Below are 22,500 nucleotides of genomic sequence, written 5' to 3'. Positions count from 1 at the left end.
GACAGTAAGAGTACAGTGAGAGTGAGTTAGAAAATAGCCAAGAAAGTGATCGACACAAAGAAGCGACTCGGTCCAAAGAAACGAGGCGCCGATAAGGCCAAAAAGGATCCGAAAAACGAACCTAAACAACAAACTCAGTCTTTCTGAAGGAGGATGAAATGGAGAAATTGCCATGTTGTATTTTGTCACGAGAACAAGCCACTAGTGTTGAGGAATTCGTCTACTTTCTACCTCTGAATTTGAGCTTCCCGATTCCCGTTTGGCCGCCATGTTTCAGCCAGAGCTAACTTATGCGAAATTGTAAATGCGTAATCTACAGCACTGATTGGCTTACCGTAACCAGGGAAACGCTGTTTCCCAGGAAAGTATTTCTAAAAATAACTAAATCTGTCAAAACGTGCGACGGAGGAAGGCTTCTACTGATCAGATGGGCTCTTGAACCTCCGATAACTATAACTAGGGCATACACTTTTGCTGATTAGATAAGAGAAAAGAGATTAGATAATTTCCAACAAAGAATCGACTTTTCGTCATGTTTTTTTCTGTGTACCGATTTCCTCTGGAGAGAACTAATGACGGATAACGAGTAACGAATAACGAATTCGTCAAATCTTTTGTCTATCATACTATTCAATTCTATTGTTAGAAACAGTTGAAGTAACTTTCTCCGTCGATGATCGACTCTTTCGAATATGCAGGTTTGTGATGCCTGCAGTTTAGACAGCGAGCAGTCTCTCTCCTAATTTTCGTAACGCACGACATCGTGCGAGATGTGCAGCCGTAGGTTATACTCGCTGCTAGAAACTCGTTCAAGGGTGTAAAGAGGTATGCTTCCTTTGTCCAGACTCTCTGCGCGCTTTCCTGCTAACTTCAAGGGATTTTTAGGGAAGCTTCCGCGAAATTCTTGATAAGCAGAAAATCAACTCTTTAGTGGCTGTAATTCACGGTGCACGATTAGCGGCATCTGTAACTGTACAATTGCAGATAATATGGAATGTGTCAATGAACAGTTTTTTCAATAAAAAGGAGGACTTCTTCACCCTCTTCGACATCCCTCTTCGCCCGCTTCCACATCCATTTCGCTCAATTCATCCTCCGCTCTGCTCATTAACATATTCGTTTCGCCCAATACCACTTCCGTCTCGCCCCCAATTACATCCGCTTCACCTACCTACGTAACTGTTTATTACAGTTAAACACGGAAGAGAACTATATAATTATGGAACGTCTCACAAGATAACAAATAGTAAGTGGCCATATTGGAAAGCGAGAAGACCCTGGGGACGAGGTTGCGTGGAAATCGCCCGAGGGATAAAAACGCAAATTCGGCCCGGTAAAGCCAGATGTCTTGGTGACGGAAACGCAGCACGCACGCGCTTCGACAAGAAGGTTTTAGGTTCAAACCCAGGAACGCGGTGGTTGAAAAAGGGACATGTCTTTATTGTGACATCACTTCCTGCGGGAAATGGGTTACGGGAAACGTTAAAAAGACATTGCAATTTGCGGATACGAAGGAAAAGAATCTCAACCGAATTTTAACCGTGGGTGCCACAGGCATCCCACGGAGATATCATTTTACAAGTTCGTCTAGAGTGCTTCTTACGAAAGCAAGAGAAAATGAGGGGACAGAGAAAGAGGCTCTCGGTCCAGTCCTTGGGATATGTCAAGTCCACGAAAGTTTTTTTTAGACGAGCGGGACTCTTCCGAGACGTCCGCATGGGGGCCAACCTCGGTCCGATGTTTAAAGGAAAATATATATTCAATAGCCTTCCACCTGCGCCATCATTTTCTCTTTTCGCTAAGAACCTGAGAGCGAGGCAAGACTGCATGCGGACGTCTCAGAAGACAGACTTCCGCTAGAACAAAGACTTCCGCTTGTCTAAAAAAAACTTTCGTGGACATAACATATCCCGGCCAACGCCTTGAGCCTCCCTCTCTGTCCCCTCATTTTCTCTTGACAAAAGATATTGAAGTTCAGCTGGAAGATGAAGAAAAGAGCTGCAAGGGGACTCTTGGTGACGCTTATTGAAGAGCTCTGGGGAACCCTCTGAAAGAAACTGTCTTCTCATTGGTTTTTGTCAATAAAAAGCTTCTCTGATTGGTGCATTCAAGTTTTCACGAGGAGTGAGCAGGCGCCGTAATTAGCGCCGTAATTCATCTGTCCACAAGTCTTCCGTTTTTCTTCTCCACTTCGATCTTTAACCCCTGTAAGGCAAATCCTGACAGATTCGGCGAAAATGGCTACTTAAAGTGGCCTTGCCATGTTCTCTTTTGTTGTTATTGTTTGAACGGGGTAGCCCTTAACTACCAAACCGTTGCTACGGACTCCTTCAAATAGTCATTTCTCCAATTCTTTTAACTCTACAGTTATCCTTTTTTGTTTCTTTGCCAAGTGTGTTCTATTTAACATTCCTTCGTCTGGTTCGACGTCTGGTTCGACTCACAACCATATTTGGTAAATAACGTGACCAAATTTGAAAATGCCTAAAAACTGAACGAGGTAACGATGTTTTCACAAATTTTTGACGCAACAGTATGAGAGCATTCAAAGACAAAATATGTAGCATGGATTTTAAAAGAAATAATTATTTTTCAAAACAATTATGACGTCATATGGCCCTCCTTTGATACACTTTTCAAAATACCAGTTCCATTTTTTTGTCCAAACAGAAATTCCATGCTACAGTTTATAATGTGACGGTTCCCATCCGGTGAAAAAGGGTCTCTTCCTTTCGTTTTCTGAGAGCCTTCACATGTTTTTTACTGAAACGCACGGCAGAGGACTGGGACTAGTTGCGAATGCGCCTTCTGTTTGAAGTGATGTCAAATTTCAATTGAAAAAGCTACTTGATAGAACCATTCATGCATTCTTTTTGTAGAGCTCTTTGACTAAAAAGCTTCCCTAGCAACCATTGTCTTTCTGCAGTTAAGTGCCACCTTCCTTGAGTTATTAATAAGCTTCGCTTACTGAAATACCTGTTTTTAAGTATTTATTTCCACATGACGTAAATTTCAATGGAATAAAAGTACGTTTATTAATGCATATTGTCTCATACTATTTGTATTTCTCCTGCAATATCGGAGGGGAAAATCTTTACATCCAGAAGTACATGGCCTTGAATCAAGATCATTAGCTTCCGATACATTATATAGTTTCGCCGGGCCAAAAACTCGTACCGCATAAATATTCTTGTGTACTGGCATTAAAGTGCTTGTCTCGTATTCCAAGGAAGCTGCAAAACAGCTCACTTCTTTTCGTCATTCTGACCTTCATTTTAATGTTAATGTTTTTATCTTTACTGAAGTGCTGGTGAACAAATAGACGGATATTTTAAAGTCAATAGATTTTTTGCAAATCGAGTCCAGACCCCGCGCAATCGCTTTCATGGTTTCAACAGAATTGTCCATAGCCTTCTAATGAAGAAAACCACACCTGTAGGAAGAAGGTCAATTTGTTAGGCTCTTGTGTTCCCTTGAAATGACTTAATAAACTGAGACGGAAGGATATGAAGATCGGCTACAGATGAAGTTAGCCTTGTGACACTGTGCGTTCGTGATCATTCCCTTTGGAACTTATTAAAAGGAACATGTGTTTAACAATGAATATTTTTTCCCTTGTTGCTTATTTTTAGTCAGGATCTTTCTGTTTGACTGAGCAGTGTTACCATAAACTGAACTGAATTCAAATATTCCGAAAGTCACACAAAGTGGTCACCATAAAGAGAAACTGAATGTTGATCTGTATGAGTGATTAAGAATGGTTACAAAACGATCTTCTAGACAATATTTCAAGGGTAAAAATATTCAAGCTCGGGACAAAATTCGAGACTGACTCACTTACTACTGGAGACTGATCATTTATTTCTTTGTTTCTGTACCTCAGGCGGTATTTTGGATCCAATTCTTGACTCCAGTTCCGCAAGTTTTGCCATATATCAAGTGATTTGAATATGCGTTTTACATATAAACTATGCCTATGATTTTTGTGTCACAAAAATTATCACAGTAAACCTAATCGGTTCCCTGAGGGAAAGAAGAATCTTGGATGAAACTCAAAACCCTACCCATGTTTGGAGTTTTCATTATTCGGTATTTTTTTGTTTTCAGAAAGTAAAAAGCCCGCACTTTAACATAGGAAGGATGACTTAATATCGACAGTAAACACTTCAGAAGCTTATACTTGCCAGGATCTACTAACCCGAATAAAAGGATCAAAATTAATCAGACTACCAATATACCGGGGTTTCTCTTCCACAGTTACGTAACTATTTAGATAAACGAGATTGAGATATTCCCTGAATACCAGACATTTGAGTGTTTACAGTCCCAGACACCTCTTCATACGAACAATTTGTTTTGTTGATGACGTTGTAGGGCTTTTGAGCAAAACACGATTTATATATAGAGAACCTTTTCATTCCCTCGATCAGCGGGTTTGTATTTCAACTGACACTTGTGGAAAATATCTGCATACAGAGAAACCACTGTTTCTCTGTTTTTGCCACGTTAACATGGCGGTCATGACGTCATGTGGATATAAGCGTTAGCCAATCACAACAGGCACACACAGTCAAACGAACCAATCACAACGCAAGGCAAATAGACGCAACCGGTGCTGTAAAGAGCGGGAAAATTTGTGCGAATTTGCCACAAGCATGGCGCGAAAAACCAATCACTAAGCGTGCCCTTGCAAAAGCTGAAAGATGGGTAATATATTTCCCTTTACAAATATCCAAGTGTTTTCTGGTAATCAGAAGTTGATAGTTCTGAATTTCTTTCAGCTTTCTCTAATTTTTCCCTTTATTACAGTGTGCAGACAGTATGTGAAGTGCGACGTAACCTTACTCATTTCAGTTCTAGATGCAATTGAGTTAAGTTTTCAAAATTCTTGCTATCAAGAGTGTTTTTGTCCATTGGTTTACTATACTCTACGCTTTGCAGGAACTAGAAGCAGAAATTAAATAAACGTAATTTGTAAATTGATAACAATATGGGTTTTTATGTTGCGAGCCGGCGGAATTCTGCGAATCCTGCAATCCGATTGGCTCTGGCAGCGGGCGGTTGCGTGAGCTTGTGTGATGAGCCGGCGCCAGGTGACTTAACATGGCTATATTAAATATTTTGGATCAAAAATAGAGTTTTTGAAGCCTTTTATAAATTCTTTTTAAAGTAAACAGTGTTGCTAAACGAATTAATAAATATTGTGAACAGAATCAACCGATCATTGCGATTGCCTAATATTTCGCTTTTGATAATAAGCATCGCAGGCCAGCCTTTAGCAATGGTCCCAAGTCAGAGCACACCTTTTTAGACAAAAAAAAAAAAAAATTCTAATTAAACAGGTTATTCACCGGCCTTGGTCGGTCCGCATATGGAAAAACTGTGCCCGAAGTCTCCAGTACGGGCCTATACGGACCTTCCGGCTGGTGAACAACATATATTTACTGAAAGGAGAAAATGATGTTTCATCTTTTATGCATGGAGACCACAAAAGATTCTTCTGTTGTTTGATCGCAAGGACATAATCTACTGAGACAACCAAGAGTCCTGCAGTATTGGCAAGGACTGAATGCTTTTTCCGTTCAACGTTTATTCTGAGATCTATTTGATGTGAAAATTGTACGGAAGCACAGAGAGAATAAAGCCGGAATAAAGAGCTTCGTCTTTTAGAAAGTAACCACTCTGTTTGCTGAGGGTCAATGAACATACAATCAAATTAAATATCTCCGCGGGGCTGAGAGTGAAAGAAAGGACAGATATGCGTATTAAAGATAAGCAGTGCACTAGTTAAAGTTGAATTTATTAAACACTTGGCATTTTGTGAAATGTACTAACATGTGCCATATCATGCACCGGAATTCATAGAAGAGTCGAGCCGCAACAAGAAATGTTTTTAATTAAAACGTTTGTATCTAATTTAATTTTGTATGCTCCTGATATCACTTTAATTACCGGTAAGGAGAGAAGACTATTGGCTTTTTTGGTTCAGTCCCCCTTTTTTTAGCTTAACTTACCTTTTGTATTGTGTTTTTGTGGCAACGTTTCCATCCATCTCTTTACTCTATGATCTCGTAAGTTTTTTTAGCGTTGATTTTCATTTCAAAGTCGACCTAAGAGATACTACTCTTTAAGATCCGGTATAAATCAAAAAGAGTTAAAGCTATCTTGTGACTGATATAACATGTATTGTGACATTGTAATTAATGCAATTTTGGCCCTTGATATTGAATCTACATCACAGGAACTAAAATAAAATCAAAACAGTTAGTGTTATACCTGTCAACCCGATATCAACGAGTCGACCTTCATTCTTAGTTGTAGTCAGTTCAAAACAAAAGAATGTAAATATTATTTTAATTCGTCTAGAGTGCTTCTTAGGCTAGCTGTTGTGGATCAAGGTTTTTTTTACTGTACGCTTCCTAGAAATCACCTGCTTAGATAAACCGAGTGACATTTTAAATAAACTTCATCTCAGTAACCATTTTATTCTTCCTAAATAATATTGTGAGAGTCGTCCGCATTTTGTTTGCGTGGGATGTTGCAATTACGCGGCTGGCAGCCGACTTTCATGCAGTAACTGCAATACTGAGCTAAATGATCGTAATCTCTGAGTTTGCTTAACAGTTTGCCCCTAAAGTTTTTAGAACAAAGCTGGGGCCTTTTAGGACACCAATTTTATGCCCAAATACGGACAGAAATAAGATCGACGCTGCATGCGCGGGAAAATGTACGAGCTACGTTAAATCTAAATGACAAATTTCCAGGTCTGAACCAGATCATGAGCTTCTGATATAATATAATACGTCGAGAACGTAATGACGCAATATTTCGAAAAAACAGATGGTTTGCTGTCCGATACAAGGGGTTATAAATGATCTCGGGGAATTATACATTTTTCCCGGCTAATCTTGCTTCTTGATTCTATTTTAATTTTCCGTGAGGTCATATTTAGAAATTTGCGAGCTTTGAAAACGTGTATAAAAGGAGGGAATATTTTGAAATTTAGTCAAATTCTGACGAAGACATTGCAATGCAACTGTACGCGTTGGTTTTCTTCCTCATAGGTTCCGCCTTAGCGGAATTGAAGGCTGAAGAGAAGAAAGAAACTGGCGACTTGTGGAGGGATTCCATGAGAAGTGACGAGCTTCTTCAGGACGAGAAGGAACTCTATCCCGATGGTCCGGTAGATGAGCAAAACGGTTAGTGTATTTACGCCGATCGACTGTCGTCTTTTTGACGAACTACGCCTTCGATTCTAAAGTATGCCACAGCCATCATCGATTAATAACATTTCTTAATTCATTTACCGGGCTCGATGATTCGAAATCTCTATCATTGGTAGATGGCCACCCTTCGACATTTCAGCCCTATCAGTTTGTACTTTGTTGTATGTCACCTAAAAGCTTCAATACCGAGCACATTTAGTTGGAACACTTAATGAATGGTCTAGAATCAGAGATTGCAGCTTATCCCGTTTTCCTTCCCCCTCCCCTCAATTCAATTTTGTATGGGAATTTTTCGGGCAACTGCTCGTTGGTTAAAAAAAAAAAAAATAGGGACCTTTAGATTGCAGTACTAGGACGAGAACGAGAACGAGTACGAGATTTGACTGCCTGTTTTTAGCGAAAATTTTTATAACCGGGACGACTAATCTTACTCTTTGTTAGAAGCATAGGTTCCTCCGTCGTTCTTATTGCTGGTAACTGAGCCTTTACCTGATAGAAAAATTTCCAAAGTACTAGAGTGTTGGTGAGTTGTTTTGACACGAAGACATTTTTGCAAAACCTCGTACTAAAATGACGCGAAGGTGGTTTGCACGCGCTCACTGTTGTTTTCTTGTACTCGTAGCCGCTCTCGTCCTAGAATCTAAAGCTCTCTATTGAAGAAGGGGGAAAACGGGAATTGGCGTTCCAGAAAATGTCACGAGTATTGTAATTGAAGCCAGGTCTGTTATTACTGTTATTCAAGTGGTCAATAGAGCATACTAACTAGGCATCGCAAGGGTCTACGTTCGACTCCTACTCGATCAAAATAAAATTATCTTTCCGGTCGAACATCATCCTCGAGCTATCAATTTTCATCAACATTATCAAATTGGCTTTTGTTTTCATTTTCTTCGGAGTTCTAAATAGCTTAGTTTGGTAATATGTCTGGGAAATCGTATGAATGCGATTTATGGGCACGAACCGTAGGCGAGTGCAATTCGAGGACTTTAAATACATCTCGAGTGACTATAAATAACGAAATGCACGTGCAAGTTAATACGATTTTTCATTTGTTATATACTCCACAAAACGAGATGCTTCCGTGAAGCATACACTGGGTTGCCTGTGGTACATGCTACAGAAAATCAGGAGGCACTGAATTATGTGGTATTGAAATACAGCATTCCAGTCTCTGAAGATTAACAATAACAAAGAGGAGCGAGAAACATTGGCTTCTGGGCTGACATGTTGATAATTTTCAAGTTCCCTCACAACTTCGTTTCACCACAAGTGTGCCCTCTGAGCATCTGACAGCTTTGTAATACTAAATTTCACTGAAGTCAAGCCCTGTTCCGCGGGGTTAGTGTTAGGATGGGAGACCAAAACAATAAACCCCTTAGGGAAAACAGAAGCATCTGACCGAAAATACTATTAACGCTAACAAATGCGAACTCAGCAAGGTACAGATTTTGTTAGCTTGCTTTATGCAAAACAAATATTGATGAAAAAGCAAATAACTATTGATACACAGATTTCAGAAAGAGCGGAAGGAAGTTTCCCGGACGGTCGATCGAGAATAAAATATTTACGACATGAAAACAACATTAATTTTGAACCGTGAATATAGAATGTAAAAAGTTACGATCAGCGACAAACATTTTGGGGGATTTTTGCTACGTTCAAGTAAATTGCAAAATCGAAAGTGACATGGCCGGAATTCAGCGGGCGCCGTGATTAAGTTACCGCGGCATGTTTACTCGCCAAACAGTGAAGCATCTGTGTCAAATGATGGCAAGATACCGGGTTTTTGTAAGTTTCTTTTTCTGTCAAGTGTTATAAACTTTGACAATGAAATGAGCGAAGTCAAAACAAAGATCACAATCGCCCAACTCTTGTTTATGCAAAGTCAAAATTTACTCTCCAAGACGCGTACGACGTTATTTATCACCAGGTAATTCCATCATTTTGGAAATAGCAGCTACTTTATTATTCATCTGCGTCACAAGTTTTCACTGATTTTGGGGCTCATTTTGTTGAAACTAAAGCACGCTTCCAACAGGCCTGTGAACCCTTCCTGCTTACAGAGCAATACTAAAAAACTTCTCCCATATCACATTTCAACCTTAAGCTCGAAAATTCAATACACAACATGATATTATAATTCACAAAGGTAGAAAATACCACAGAATCCTTTTCCAGCGAAAAATTTATTGAAACAAACAACATGTTTGCTCTTAGAGGCGAAAACCTCTTCCTATTTCATTGCGTGCGTGAAGACAAGAAACTCAATCGTGTCAAATTACTATGTACTTCAGGTAAATACAGCTCACTTTGATTTCGTCTCGACGGGCGATATTTGTCGTCGAAGTCCAGTACTCGTCGCTTTTGAGATTCCTGCCTAGTTTATCCAACTGACTTTCCAATATTGAGCTCCATAAGGGTATATTTTGTTTAAGGATCCACTAAAACGCCATTCGCGTTACATGACTTTCGACGCCATTGCAGGCTAAGTTAATGATTCTACTGTGTCCACCAGAGAAATCTACGCAGTTCCACTACTCTCTCGATCCTAAGAAAATACGCGCAGGAGGCTCTATGCACAAAGACACTACTTACCAGGGGAGTGACAGGCAAGACTTTTACCGACACGGAAAAAAAAATAAAATAAAAAAAAAGAAAAAAAAAGAAAACAAACAAACTAAACGCAGACCTCGACTGGGTTTGCCATAGGCAACCCAGTACTTACTCCTTCGCTGTTTCTATAGCAACTTCCGTATTGCGCTCTATAACCTATTTATGCATTCGTCATTGACCAATCGGAAAAGTAATATTCTTTTGAGTAGAGAATAAGCTCAAATACTTCTCGCCCCGAAAAAAAAGAATATCGGAGGCGTACGAATGACTCGCGAGCGACTTTCTATATGAAGGAATCTTTGTTTACAGTTTTTCCTCATCAGCACAAGAGTATTGTTTTTTAATTAGGCAACCGAGAATAAAGTGCTAGTACCGAATATTGAAAGTGCATTGCATAATGAGCTATCTCTGGAAATATGAACTGGATATACCATATAGTCTCTGAGCAATGATCCTTTCAAAATTTGAAATTTTATAAAGAGTGTATAAGATCATAAGCGCCTTTGCCAACCAAGAATAACCCACTTTCGATAAATTAAAACTCAGTCCTAAAACAAAAGGCATCATCTCGAGGCTATGGGGAATAAACTCATACACCTTATTCCAAAACGGCCGCCATTTAGATATTCTTTTGTTTTTATTGAAATTAGACCTTGATGCCTCATTCAAGGCAAAATAGACTTTTGAATTTTCAGCTCAAGAACGAGGCATCAAGGGCTAATTTGAATAAAAACAAAAGAATATTTAAATGACGGCCATTTTGGAATAAGGTCTATACAAATCCTTATATTTATTGCCCAGAGCCTTGAGATGATACCTTTTGTTTAGGATTGAATTTCAATATATCGAAAGTGGGCTATTTAATAGTTTTCGACGGCTAATAACTGAGTGACTCGTTATCAAACCTAAAAGGCAGCTTAAAACTGGAGATTCAACTAAGTGGACTGCTCACGTAAAATTGCACTTGTCAACGTAATCAAGGGGTATTAGTCTGATAAAACATATACCTTATCCTCGGACAACCGATATACAACGAAAGGTGAAGGTAAAGTCGCGCTCACATAATGATTCAGAAGAAAGGAAAATGGAGACTGAGTGTAGAGGGATGGTGAAGAGGACCGTTCGATATATTAAAACTCAGCTTGAAAGAGAGGTTCTGAGGACAAAGACAAAGGAAAGTGGATGATATGCAAATATTTTTCACATTCATTCCAACGTGTTTCTATTGTTTTTGTCCTCACTGCCTCACTATCAAGCTGAGTATTTGATATTTCGAAAATGGCCTATTAAAATTATAAGGAAGGATTAAGTTTTTGCAAACGCTGGCCGTGTAGCACTTATATTAGAACAGACTTAACTGATTAGAGTGTAATGTAAAGTGCTAGGTTTCTACCCCATATGAACCATGTGAGCGTTAGCCCTACTAATGAAAACGGGCCAAAACAAGGACAGAGAAAAACTCTGACCAGGGTGGGAATTGAACCCACAACCTTCGGGTTAGATCACCGCTGCTCCACCGACTGAGCTACAAGGTCAGACGGCAGCAGGCAGTGGGAACTGAAGATGTTAAAGTTACGGAAATGAACATGTACAAGTACAAGCAAGGATTACGTTTTTGCAAACGTTGGCCGTGTAGCACTTATATTAGAACAGACTTAACCATATGAAACATGTGAGCGTTAGCCCTACTAATTTTTCACTGTCCTTGTGTGGGCCCATTTCCATCAGTTGGGCTAACCCTCACATGGTTCATATGGGGTTGAAAACTAGCACTTTACATTACACTCTAATCAGTTAAGTCTATTAAAATTATAACCGTACAAAGAGCGGATGACGCGGTAGCTTAAAGGACCATTTTAATTCTTGCAGGATTTGCTTCACTGCCAGCGGTGAAAGCTGAAGAGGAGATTCAAAAGGAAGAGGTGTTGGAAGATGCCATGATAAATGACGATACTTTTTACGAAGAAGACGACGACGACGACGACGACGACGACGACGACGACGATAAAGACGGGGATGGTGGCGGAGGGGAAAACAAGGGTAAGTACGATTTTCATTTTTACAGGGACTTTCGTTATCGTCATCGTCATCGTCATCGTCATCAAGATCATCATCATCATCATCATCAACATCATCATGATCAACATTATTAGAAATATCATCATCAGCATCATCACCATCAATTTTATCATCATCGACATCATCAACAACATCATCATCATCGTCGTAATCAGCATCACCAGCATTTCATCATTATAACTACCTTTGCTCACCCTTCTATTTAAGAAAAAGGGGCATTATTCCTGTAAGGGATGATGCTTTTTATGTCGTCCAGTTTGACTCCCTCTGTTCACGTGATGCATTGGGCTAGGAATATGAGCCAATCAAAGATAAGAGCGGAGTGAGAACAGGACTAGCTAAGGCCCATTGCAATCTTCGTGAGTGGCGCTCTAAGCAATACCTTCACGGAGTAAACTTGGTTTTTAACTATATACCTTTCTAAGCAAGGACTTCCGTAACAAAACAGAAGCACCGGATCCTGGTGAAGGACCTTATCAGTGATTTAAATATTACCAAAAGCTAAAGAGGGCAAGGCTGATATAACGGTGAAGGAATGTATTGAAAAAACCCTGATGAAGAAAGGCAGTGCCTTTTGAAATATTAGCTAATTTCAATATATTCCTTCACTGTTATGTCAGCCTTGCCCTTTTTAGCTTTTTGGATAATCAAACTAGTGCCACTACTTGCAAGGTGAACGGCGTTCACTGTTGTTATTTTAAGGCCGGGGATAATTGTCAACATAAAACCAATTTTAGCTTTGATGTGTGATTACTGCACAAGTAAAGAAATTAGTATCAGTTTTAAATGAGTTTACTAGTGCTGAAGGGTTAGAGCCAGTGGAACATGACCCTTCATCCAGAATATTGAGCAATCACTCCTCAAATGGTCAATTAAGTAATTATTATAAATTTCTGTTAAAAATAAAATTGGGAAACAGGAAAATAACAGAAATTTACAGACATAGCATGCGGCGTATTACTACTACTACTACTACTACTACTACTACTACTACTACTACTACTACTACTACTACTACTACTACTACTACTACTACTACTAGTACTACAAAAAGTGCTGATATGTAAACTTTGTCGATGGAAACGAAGAACAGGTTATATTTTACAAGAAAACGCATAACATTTGATTAAGTCAAGGAGTCCCGGTCTTTTAGGTCTTGGGTTCCCTGGAGATTTCTTTTCACTCTCATAGCTTCTTAGGTTGCCACTTGGAAAGAGTCTCAAGCATAAGACAGAGACCAAGTGATTGTATGTACTTGTGTCCACCCTATCAGCAAGCTTTCAAATTTATCTGCTCATTCCCGGGCTTCGTACACCTGTTCTTAACCCTGGCAAAAACAGCTGACACGGTGCTCAGTTCTCATTACTACCAGGGTGATCTGTTCATTCCTTACTAGTAACAAATAACTCCAAAATAATATGATACCAATGCAGCTGAAACGCGTCAGAACCACTGAATCCTCACTCACTCATTCTGGCACAAATTAATTATTTTGCAGGGGAGGGCAAAGCAATGTCCAGCAGGCGACGAATACCCCAAAGCCGGCGACGAATACCCCCCAGCCAGCGACGATTACTCCCCGGCCGGCGACGAACACCCCCTAGCGAGCGACGATTACTCCCCGGCCGGCGACGAACACCCCCTAGCGAGCGACGATTACTCCCCGGCCGGCGACGAATACCCCCAAGCCAGCGACGATTACTCCCCGGCAGGCGACGAACACCCCCCAGCGAGCGACGATTACTCCCCGGCTGGCGACGGAGATCCCATGGAAGTTGTCCGAAGTGCTCATGTTCAACTAATGAACTAATGAACTAATGAACGGTGGCAGATGAAAGGCCGATGCTTTAATTTAATTTAATACTTCTTTAAATAAAATTTAATAGCTTAGCTCATTGCATGACTATTCCGATTTAAATCCTCTCTTGTTTTAATTAAAATCACCAGAAGCGTCTCAGTGGGAGCCTACCTCTCCCCTTTTACCTTTTGGATCGGGCGTTTTGACAGACCTAGTTACTTTTAGAAACACTGTCCCGGGAAACGCTGGTTACAGTTAGCCAATTAGTGCTGTAGCTTATGCATTTACAGTCAATTTCACGTTAATTAGCTCTAGCTGAACGGGAATCGAAAAGCTCAAATTAAGAGGTAGAAAGTAATAGAGATACGGATAAATGGTATTCAGGTGACGACTGTCAGAGTACTGAAGAATCTGACAGTAAGAGTGAGAGTGAGATAGAAAATAGCCAAGAAAGTGATCGACACAAAGAAGCGACTCGGTCCGAAGAAACGAGGCGCCGATACGGCCAAAAAGGATCCGGAAAACGAACCTAAACAACAAACTTAGTCTTTCTGAAGGAGGATGAAATGAAGAAAATGCCATCATGTATTTTGTCATGAGAACAAGCCACTAGCGTTGAGGAATTCATTTACTTTCTACCTCTGAATTTGAGCTTCCCAATTCCCGTTTGGCCGCCATGTTTCAGCTAGAGCTAACTTATGTGAAATTGTAAATGCGTAATCTACAGCACTGATTGGCTTACCGTAACCAGGGAAACGCTGTTTCCCAGGAAAGTATTTCTAAAAATGACTAAATCTGTCAAAACGTGCGACGGAGGAAGGCTTCTACTGATCAGATGGGCTCCTGAATCTCCGATAATTATAACTGGGGCATACATTGTTGCTGATTAGATAAGAGAGAAGAGATTAGATAATTTCCAACAAAGAATCGACTTTTCGTCATATTTTTTTCTGTATACCGATTTCCTCTGGAGAGAACTAATAACGAATTGGTCAAATCTTTTTTCTATCATACTATTCAATTCTATTGTTAGAAACAGTTGAAGTAACGTTCTCCCTCGATGATCGACTCTTTCGAATATGCAGGTTTGTGATGCCTGCAGTTTATAACCTTAAATTTCTTTTAGACTGCGAGCAGTCTCTCTCCTAATTTTCGTAACGCACGACATCGTGCGAGATGTGCAGCCGTAGGTTATACTCGCTGCTGGAATCTCGTTCAAGGGTGTAAAGGGGTAGGCTTCCTTTCTCCTGACTCTCCGCGCGCTTTCCTGCTAACTTCAAGGGATTTTTAGTGAAGCTTCCGCGAAATTCTTGATTAGCAGAAAATCAACTCTTTAGTGGCTGTAATTCACCGTGCATGATTAGCAGCATCTGTAACTGTACAATTGCAGATAATAGGGAATGCGTCAATAAACAGTGCTTTCAATAAAAAGGAGGACTTCTTCACCCTCTTCGAAATCCCTCTTCGCCCGCTTCCACATCCATTTCGCTCAATTCATCCTCCGCTCTGCTCATTAACATATTCGTTTCGCCCAATACCACTTCCGTCTCGCCCCCAATTACATCCGCTTCACCTACCTACGTAACTGTTTATTACAGTCAAACACGGAAGAGAACTATATTATTATGGAACGTCTCACAAGACAACAAATAGTAAGTGGCCATATTGGAAAGGGAGAAGACCCTTGGGACGAGGTTGCATGGAAATCGCCCGAGGGATAAAAACGCAAATTCGGCCCGGTAAAGCCAGATGTCTTGGTGACGCAAAGGCAGCACGCACGCGCTGCGACAAGAAGGTTTCAGGTTCAAACCTAGGAACGCAGTGGTTGAAAAAGGGACATGTCTTTATTGTGACATCACTTCCCGCGGGAAACGGGTTACGGGAAACTTTAAAAAAACATTGCAAATTGCTGATACGAAGAAAAAGAAACTCAACCGAATTTTTACCGTGGGTGCCACAGGCATCCCACGGAGATATCATTTTACAAGTTCATCTAGAGTGCTTCTTACGAAAGATATTAAAGTTCAGCTGGAAGTTGAGGAAAAGAGCTTCAAGGGGACTCTTGGTGACGCTTATTGAAGAGCTCTGGGGAACCCTGTGAAAGAAACTGTCTTCTCATTGGTTTTTGTCAGTAAAAAGCTTTTCTGATTGGTGCATTCATGTTTTCACGAGGAGTGAGCAGGCGCCGTAATTAGCGCCGTAATTCATCTGTCCTCATTTTATCCGTTTTTCTTCTCCACTTCGATCTTTAACCCCTGTAAGGCAAATCCTGGCAGATTCGGTGAAAATGGCTACTTAAAGTGGCCTTGCCATGTTCTCTTTTGTTGTTGTTGTTTGAAGGGGGTAGCCCTTAACTACCAAACTGTTGCTACGGACCCCTTCAACTAGTCAGTTCTCCAATTCTTTTAACTCTACAGTTATCCTTTTTTGTTTTTTTGCCAAGTTTGTTCTATTTAACATTTCCTCGTCTGGTTCGACTCACAACCATATTTGGTAAATCACGTGACCAAATTTGAAACTGGCTAAAATCTGAGCGAGTTAACTATGCTTTCACAAATTTTTGGCGCAACATTATGAGAACATTCTAACACAAAATATGAAGCATGGATTTTAAAAGAAAAAAATTATTTTTTCAAAACAATTATGACGTCATAAGGCCCTCCTTTGATAAACTTTTCAAAATACCAGTTCCATTTTATTGTCCAAACAGAAATTCCATGCTACAGTTTATGATGTGACGGTTCCCATCCGATGAAAAAAGCCTCTCTTCCTTTCGTTTCCTGAGAGCCTTCACATGTTTTTTACTGAAACGCACGGCAGAGGATTGGGACTAGTTGCGCATGCGCCTTCTGTTTGAAGTGATGTCAAATTTCAATTGAAAAAGCTACTTGATAGAACCATTCATGCATTCTTTTTGTAGGGCTCTTTGACTAAAAAGCTTCCCTAGCAACCATTGTCTTTCTGCAGTTAAGTGCCACCTTCCTTAAGTTATTTAAAATAAGCTTCCCTTACTGAAATGCCTGTTTATTTCCACATGACGTAAATTTCAATGAGGTAAAGGTACGTTTATTAATGCATATTGTCTCATACTATTTGTATTCCTCCTGCAATATCGGAGGGGAAAATCTATACATGCAGAAGTACATGGCCTTGAATCAAAATCATTAGCTTCCGATACATTATATAGTTTTGCCGGGCCAAAAGCTCGTACCGCATAAATATTCTTGTAATAATAATATCTGATCTGCTAATCGCCCTTTCTCGCAGTCGGAGACTGAATTACTAAGGGCGCAGCTCAACGAGGTCGGGCCGAAGGAGCTGTGCTGCCGGCTAGGTGCTCGGCCCCTGAACACGACCCATGTATGACCTCGGAACACAGCACCACAGCCTGATGAGGAGGGAGGAAAACCGGAGTACCCGGAGAAAAACCCTCGGAATCAGATTGAGATCGACTGAAACTCAGCCCACATACGACCCGAGGTCAGAGTTGAACCTGGGTCACAAAGGTGGGAGGCACGGTTGATGACCACTTAACCACCCTGACTCTCCTCCGAAACGACAGAACAGAACAACAACTGTTAATAATCCCAACTGGTTGGAGGCAAACCAGTTGGCTATTTACAAGTGCGGCTGGGAAGTTAAATCAGGGACTACCAGGATCAAATTGAACGGGTGGTCAGAGCGGGTCTTAAACCCGGGATCTCCGGATCTCAAGGCAAGCGCCCTAACCACTGGGCCACACTGCCTCCTAGCCAAGGAAGCTGCAAAACAGCTGACTTCTTTTTGTCATTCTGGCGTTAATTTTAATGTTCATGTTTTTATCTTTACTGAAGTGCTGATGAACATACAAACGGATATTTTAAAGTCCATAGATTTATTGGAAATCGAGTACAGACCCCGCGCAATCGCTTTCAGGGTTTCAACGGAACTGTCCATAGCCTTCTAATGAAGAAAACCACACCTGTAGGAAGAAGGTCAATTTGTTAGGCTCTTGTGTTCCCTTGAAAGGACTTAATACACTGAGATGGAAGGATATGAAGATCGGCTACAGATGAAGTTAGCCTTGTGACACTGTACGTTCGTGATACATTCCCTTTGAAACTTAAAAGGAAAATGTGTTTAACAATGAATATTTTTCCCTTGTTGCTTATTTTTAGTTAGGATCTTTCTGTTTTTCTGTTTAACTGAGCAGTGTTACCATAAACTCAACTTAATTCAAATATTCCGAAAGTCACACAAAGTGGTCACTATAAAGAGAAACTGAATGTTGATCTGTGCGAGTGATTAAGAATGGTTACAAAACGATCTTCTAGACAATCTTACAAGGGTGAAATATTTAAGCTCGGGACGGAATTCTACATTGACTCACTTACTACTGCAGTTTGATCATTTCTTTCTTTGTTTCTGTACCTCAGGCGGTATTTTGGATCCAATTCTTGACTCCAGTTTTGCAAGTAATGCCATATATCAAGTGATTTGAATATGAGTTTTACATATAAACTATGCATGTGATTTTTGTGTCAGAAAAATTAACACAGTAAACCTAATCGGTTCCCTGAGGGAAAGAATAATCTTGGATGAAACTCAAAACCGTACCCATGTTTCATTATTCGGTATTTTTTCGTTTTCAGAAAATAAAAAGCCCGCACTCTAAGATAGGAAGGATGACTTAATATCGACAGTAAACACTTGAGTTCAGTAGCTTATACTTGCCAGGATCTACTAACCCTAATAAAAGGATCAAAATTAATCAGACTACCAATATAACGGGGTATCTGTTCCACAGTTACGTAACTATTTAGATAAACGAGATTGAGATATTCCCTGAATACCAGACATTTGAGTGTTTACAGTCCCGGACACCTCTTCATACGAACAATTTGTTTTGTTGGTGACGTTGTAGGGCTTTTGAGCAAAACACGATTTATATATAGAGAACCTTTTCTTTCTCTCGATCAGCGGGTTTGTATTTCAACTGACACTTGTGGAAAATATCTGCATACAGAGAAACCACTGTTTCTCTGTTTTTGCCACATTAACATGGCAGTCATGACGTCATGTGCATATAAGCGTTAGCCAATCACAACAGGCACACACAGTCAAACGAACCAATCACAGCGCAAGGCAAATAGAAGCAACCGGTGCTGTAAAGACCGGGAAAATTCGTGCGAATTTGCCACAAGCATGGCGCGAAAAACCAATCACTAAGCGTTTCCTTGCAAAAGCTAAAAGATGGGTAATATATTTCCCTTTACAAATATCCAAGTGTTTTCTGGTAATCAGAAGTTGATAGTTCTGAATTTCTTTCAGCTTTCTCTAATTTTTCCCTTTATTACAGTGTGCAGACAGTATGTGAAGTGCGACGTAACCTTACTCATTTCAGTTCTAGATGCAATTGAGTTAAGTTTTCAAAATTCTTGCTATCAAGAGTGTTTTTGTCCATTGGTTTACTATACTCTACGCTTTGCAGGAACTAGAAGCAGAAATTAAATAAACGTAATTTGTAAATTGATAACAATATGGGTTTTTATGTTGCGAGCCTGCGGAATTCTGCGAATCCTGCAATCCGATTGGCTCTGGCAGCGGGCGGTTGCGTGAGCTTGTGTGATGAGCCGGCGCCAGGTGACTTAACATGGCTATATTGAAATGTTTTGGATCAAAAATAGATTTTTTGAAGCCTTTTATAAATTCTTTTAAAAGAAAACAGTGTTGCTTAACGAATTAATAAATATTGTGAACAGAATCAACCGATCATTGCGATTGCTTAATATTTCGCTTTTGATAATAAGCATCGCAGGCCAGCCTTTAGCAATAGTCCCCAGTCAGAGCACACCTTTTTAGACAAAAAAAAAAGTAATAATAATTAAACAAGTTATTTACCGGCCTTGGTCGGTCCGTATATGGAAAAATTGTGCCCGAAGTCTCCAGTACGGGCCTATACGGACCTTCCGGCTGGTGAATAACATATATTTACGGCTGAAAGGAGAAAATGATGTTTCTTTTATGCATGGAGACCACAAAAGATTCTTCTGGTGTTTGATCGCAAGGACATAATCTACTGAGACAACCAAGAGTCCTCCAGTATTGGCAAGGACTGAGTGCTTTTTCCCCTCAACGTTTATTCTGAGATCTATTTGAAGTGGAAATTGTACGGAAGCACAGAGAGAATAAAGCCGGAATAAAGAGCTTCGTCTTTTAGAAAGTAACCACTCTGTTTGCTGAGGGTCAATGAACATACAATCAAATTAAATATCTCCGTGGGGCTGAGGGTGAAAGAAAGGACTGATATGCGTATTAAAGATGAGCAGTGCACTAGTTAAAGTTGAATTTATTAAACATGTTGTGAAATGTACTAAACATGTGCCATATTATGCATCGGAATTCATGGAAGAGTCGAGCCGCAACAAGAAATGTTTTTAATTAAAATTTAATTTTGTATGCTCCTGATATCATTTTAATTACCGGTAAGAAGAGAAGACTATTGGCTTTTTTGGTTCAGTCGCCTTTTTTTTTTTACTGGGTTGCCTCATGGCAAACCCAGTCGAGGTCTACGTTTAGTTTGTTTGTTTTCTTTTTTTTTTTTTTTTCCGTGTCGGTAAAAGTCTTGCCTGTCACTCCCCTGGTAAGTGGTGTCTTTGTGGATAGATCCTTCTGCGAGTATTTTCTTAGGATCGAGAGGGTAGTGGAAATACGTAGATTTCTCTGGTGGACACAGTAGAATCATTAACTTAGCCTGCAATGGCGTCGAAAGTCATATAACGCGAATGGCGTTTTAGTGGATCCTTAAACAAAATATACCCTTATGGAGCTCAATAATAGAAAGTCAGTTGGATAAAATAGGCAGGAATCTCAAAAGCGACGAGCACTGGACTTCGACAACAATCTATCGCCCGTCGAGACGAAATCAAAGTGAGCTGCATTTACCTGAAGTACATGGTAATTTGACACGATTGAGTTTCTTGTCTTCACGCACGCAATGAAATAAGAAGAGGTTTTCGCCTCCAAGAGCAAATATGTTGTTTGTTTCAATAAATATTTCGCTGGAAAAGGATTCTGTGGTATTTTCTGCCTTTGTGAATTATAATATCATGTTGTGTATTGAATTTTCGAGCTTAAGGTTCAAATGTGATATGGGAGACGTTTTTTAGTATTGCTCTGTAAGCAGGAAGGGTTCACAGGCCTGTTGGAAGCGTGCTTGAGTTTCAACAAAATGAGCCCCAAAATCAATGAAAACTTGTGACGCAGATGAATAATAAAGTAGCTGCTATTTCCAAAATGATGGAATTACCTGGTGATAAATAACGTCGTACGCGTCTTGGAGAGTAAATTTTGACTTTGCATAAACAAGAGTTGGGCGATTGTGATCTTTGTTTTGACTTCGCTCATTTCATTGTCAACCTTTATAACACTTGACAGAAAAAGAAACTTACAAAAACCCCTTTATCTTGCCATCATTTGACACAGATGCTTCACTGTTTGGCGAGTAAACATGCCGCGGTAACTTAATCACGGCGACCGCTGAATTCCGGCCATGTCACTTTCGATTTTGCAATTTACTTGAACGTAGCAAAAATCTCCCAAAATGTTTGTCGCTGATCGTTTCTCGCTTCTCTTTTATTTGTTATTCTTCAGAGACTGGAATGCTGTATTTCAATACCACACAATTCAGTGCCTTCTGATTTTCTGTAGCACGTACCACAGGCAAGCCAGTGTATGCTTCACAGAAGCATCTAGTTTAGCTTAGTTTACCTTTTGTATTGTGTTTTTGTTGCAACGTTTCCATCCACTTCTTCACACGATGATCTAATAAGTTTTTTTAGCGTTGATTTTCATTTCAAAGTCGACCTAAAAGATACTTTTCTTTAAGATCCGGTATAAATCAAAAAGAGTTTAAGCTATCTTGTGACTGATATAACATGTATTGTGACATTGTAATTAATGCGATTTTGGCCCTTGATATTGAATCTACATCACAGGAACTAAAACAAAATCAAAATAGTTAGTGTTATACCTGTGAACCCGATATCAACGAGTCGACCTTCATTCTTAGTTGTGGTCAGTTCAAAACAAAAGAATGTAAATATTATTTTAATTCGTCTAGAGTGCTTCTTAGGCTAGCTGTTGTGGATCAAGGTTCTTTTATTGTACGCTTCCTAGAAATCACCTGCTTAGCTAAACCGAGTAACATTTTAAATAAACTTCATCTCAGTAACCACTTTATTCTTCCTAAATGATATTGTGAGAGTCGTCCGCATTTTGTTTGCGTGGGATGTTGCAATTACGCGGCTGGCAGCCGATTTTCATGCAGTAACTGCAATACTGAGCTAAATGATCGTAATCTGTGAGTTTGCTTAACAGTTTGCCCCTAAAGTTTTTGGAACAAAGCGGGGTCTTTTAGGACACCAATTTTATGCCCAAATACGGACAGAAATAAGATCGACGCTGCATGCGCGGGAAAATGTACGAGCTACGTTAAATCTAAATGACAAATATCCAGGTCTGAACCAGATCATGAGCTTCTGATATAATATAATACGTCGAGAACGTAATGACGCAATATTTCGAAAAAACGGATTGTTTGCTGTCCGATACAAGGGGTTATAAATGATCTCGGGGTATTACACATTTTTCCCGGCTAATCTTGCTTCTTGATTCTATTTTAATTTTCCGTGAGGTCATATTGCGAGCCTTGAAAACGTGTATAAAAGGAGGGAATATTTTGAAATTTAGTCAAATTCTGACGAAGACATTGCAATGCAACTGTACGCGTTGGTTTTCTTCCTC

At 39.9% G+C, this 22,500-nt stretch overlaps 3 protein-coding genes across 3 annotated transcripts in view; 2 read left to right on the top strand and 1 right to left on the bottom strand.

The window, feature by feature from the left end:
* Window positions 1-1,010, top strand: part of LOC137974637 (uncharacterized) — a 7,044-nt gene extending 6,034 nt beyond the window's left edge. The window contains exon 3 of the mRNA XM_068821555.1: window positions 1-1,010. This exon is cut by the window's left edge and continues 783 nt beyond it. The gene's annotated coding sequence lies outside the window, so the exon portion shown is untranslated.
* Window positions 1,011-7,023: 6,013 nt separating this feature from the next.
* Window positions 7,024-13,522, top strand: LOC137976849 (prostatic spermine-binding protein-like). The gene is made up of 4 exons (XM_068824187.1): window positions 7,024-7,199; window positions 11,709-11,879; window positions 13,417-13,427; window positions 13,481-13,522. Exons 1-4 carry the CDS (start codon window positions 7,031-7,033, stop codon window positions 13,520-13,522), a joined length of 393 nt encoding a protein of 130 aa, XP_068680288.1. The 5' UTR covers window positions 7,024-7,030.
* Window positions 13,523-13,546: 24 nt separating this feature from the next.
* The window catches only part of LOC137976848 (uncharacterized), a gene marked incomplete at its 3' end in the record, with an annotated part of 14,638 nt that continues 5,684 nt past the window's right edge, over window positions 13,547-22,500 (bottom strand). Inside the window, exon 3 of the mRNA XM_068824186.1 lies at window positions 13,547-13,669. Coding sequence (XP_068680287.1) covers window positions 13,547-13,669 — 123 coding nt within the window. The remainder of the gene's footprint in view (window positions 13,670-22,500) is intronic.

This window comes from Montipora foliosa, chromosome 11, assembly GCF_036669935.1.
Source record: "Montipora foliosa isolate CH-2021 chromosome 11, ASM3666993v2, whole genome shotgun sequence".
Classification (NCBI taxonomy): domain Eukaryota; kingdom Metazoa; phylum Cnidaria; class Anthozoa; order Scleractinia; family Acroporidae; genus Montipora; species Montipora foliosa.
This window is presented reverse-complemented; position numbering and strand designations above follow the sequence as displayed.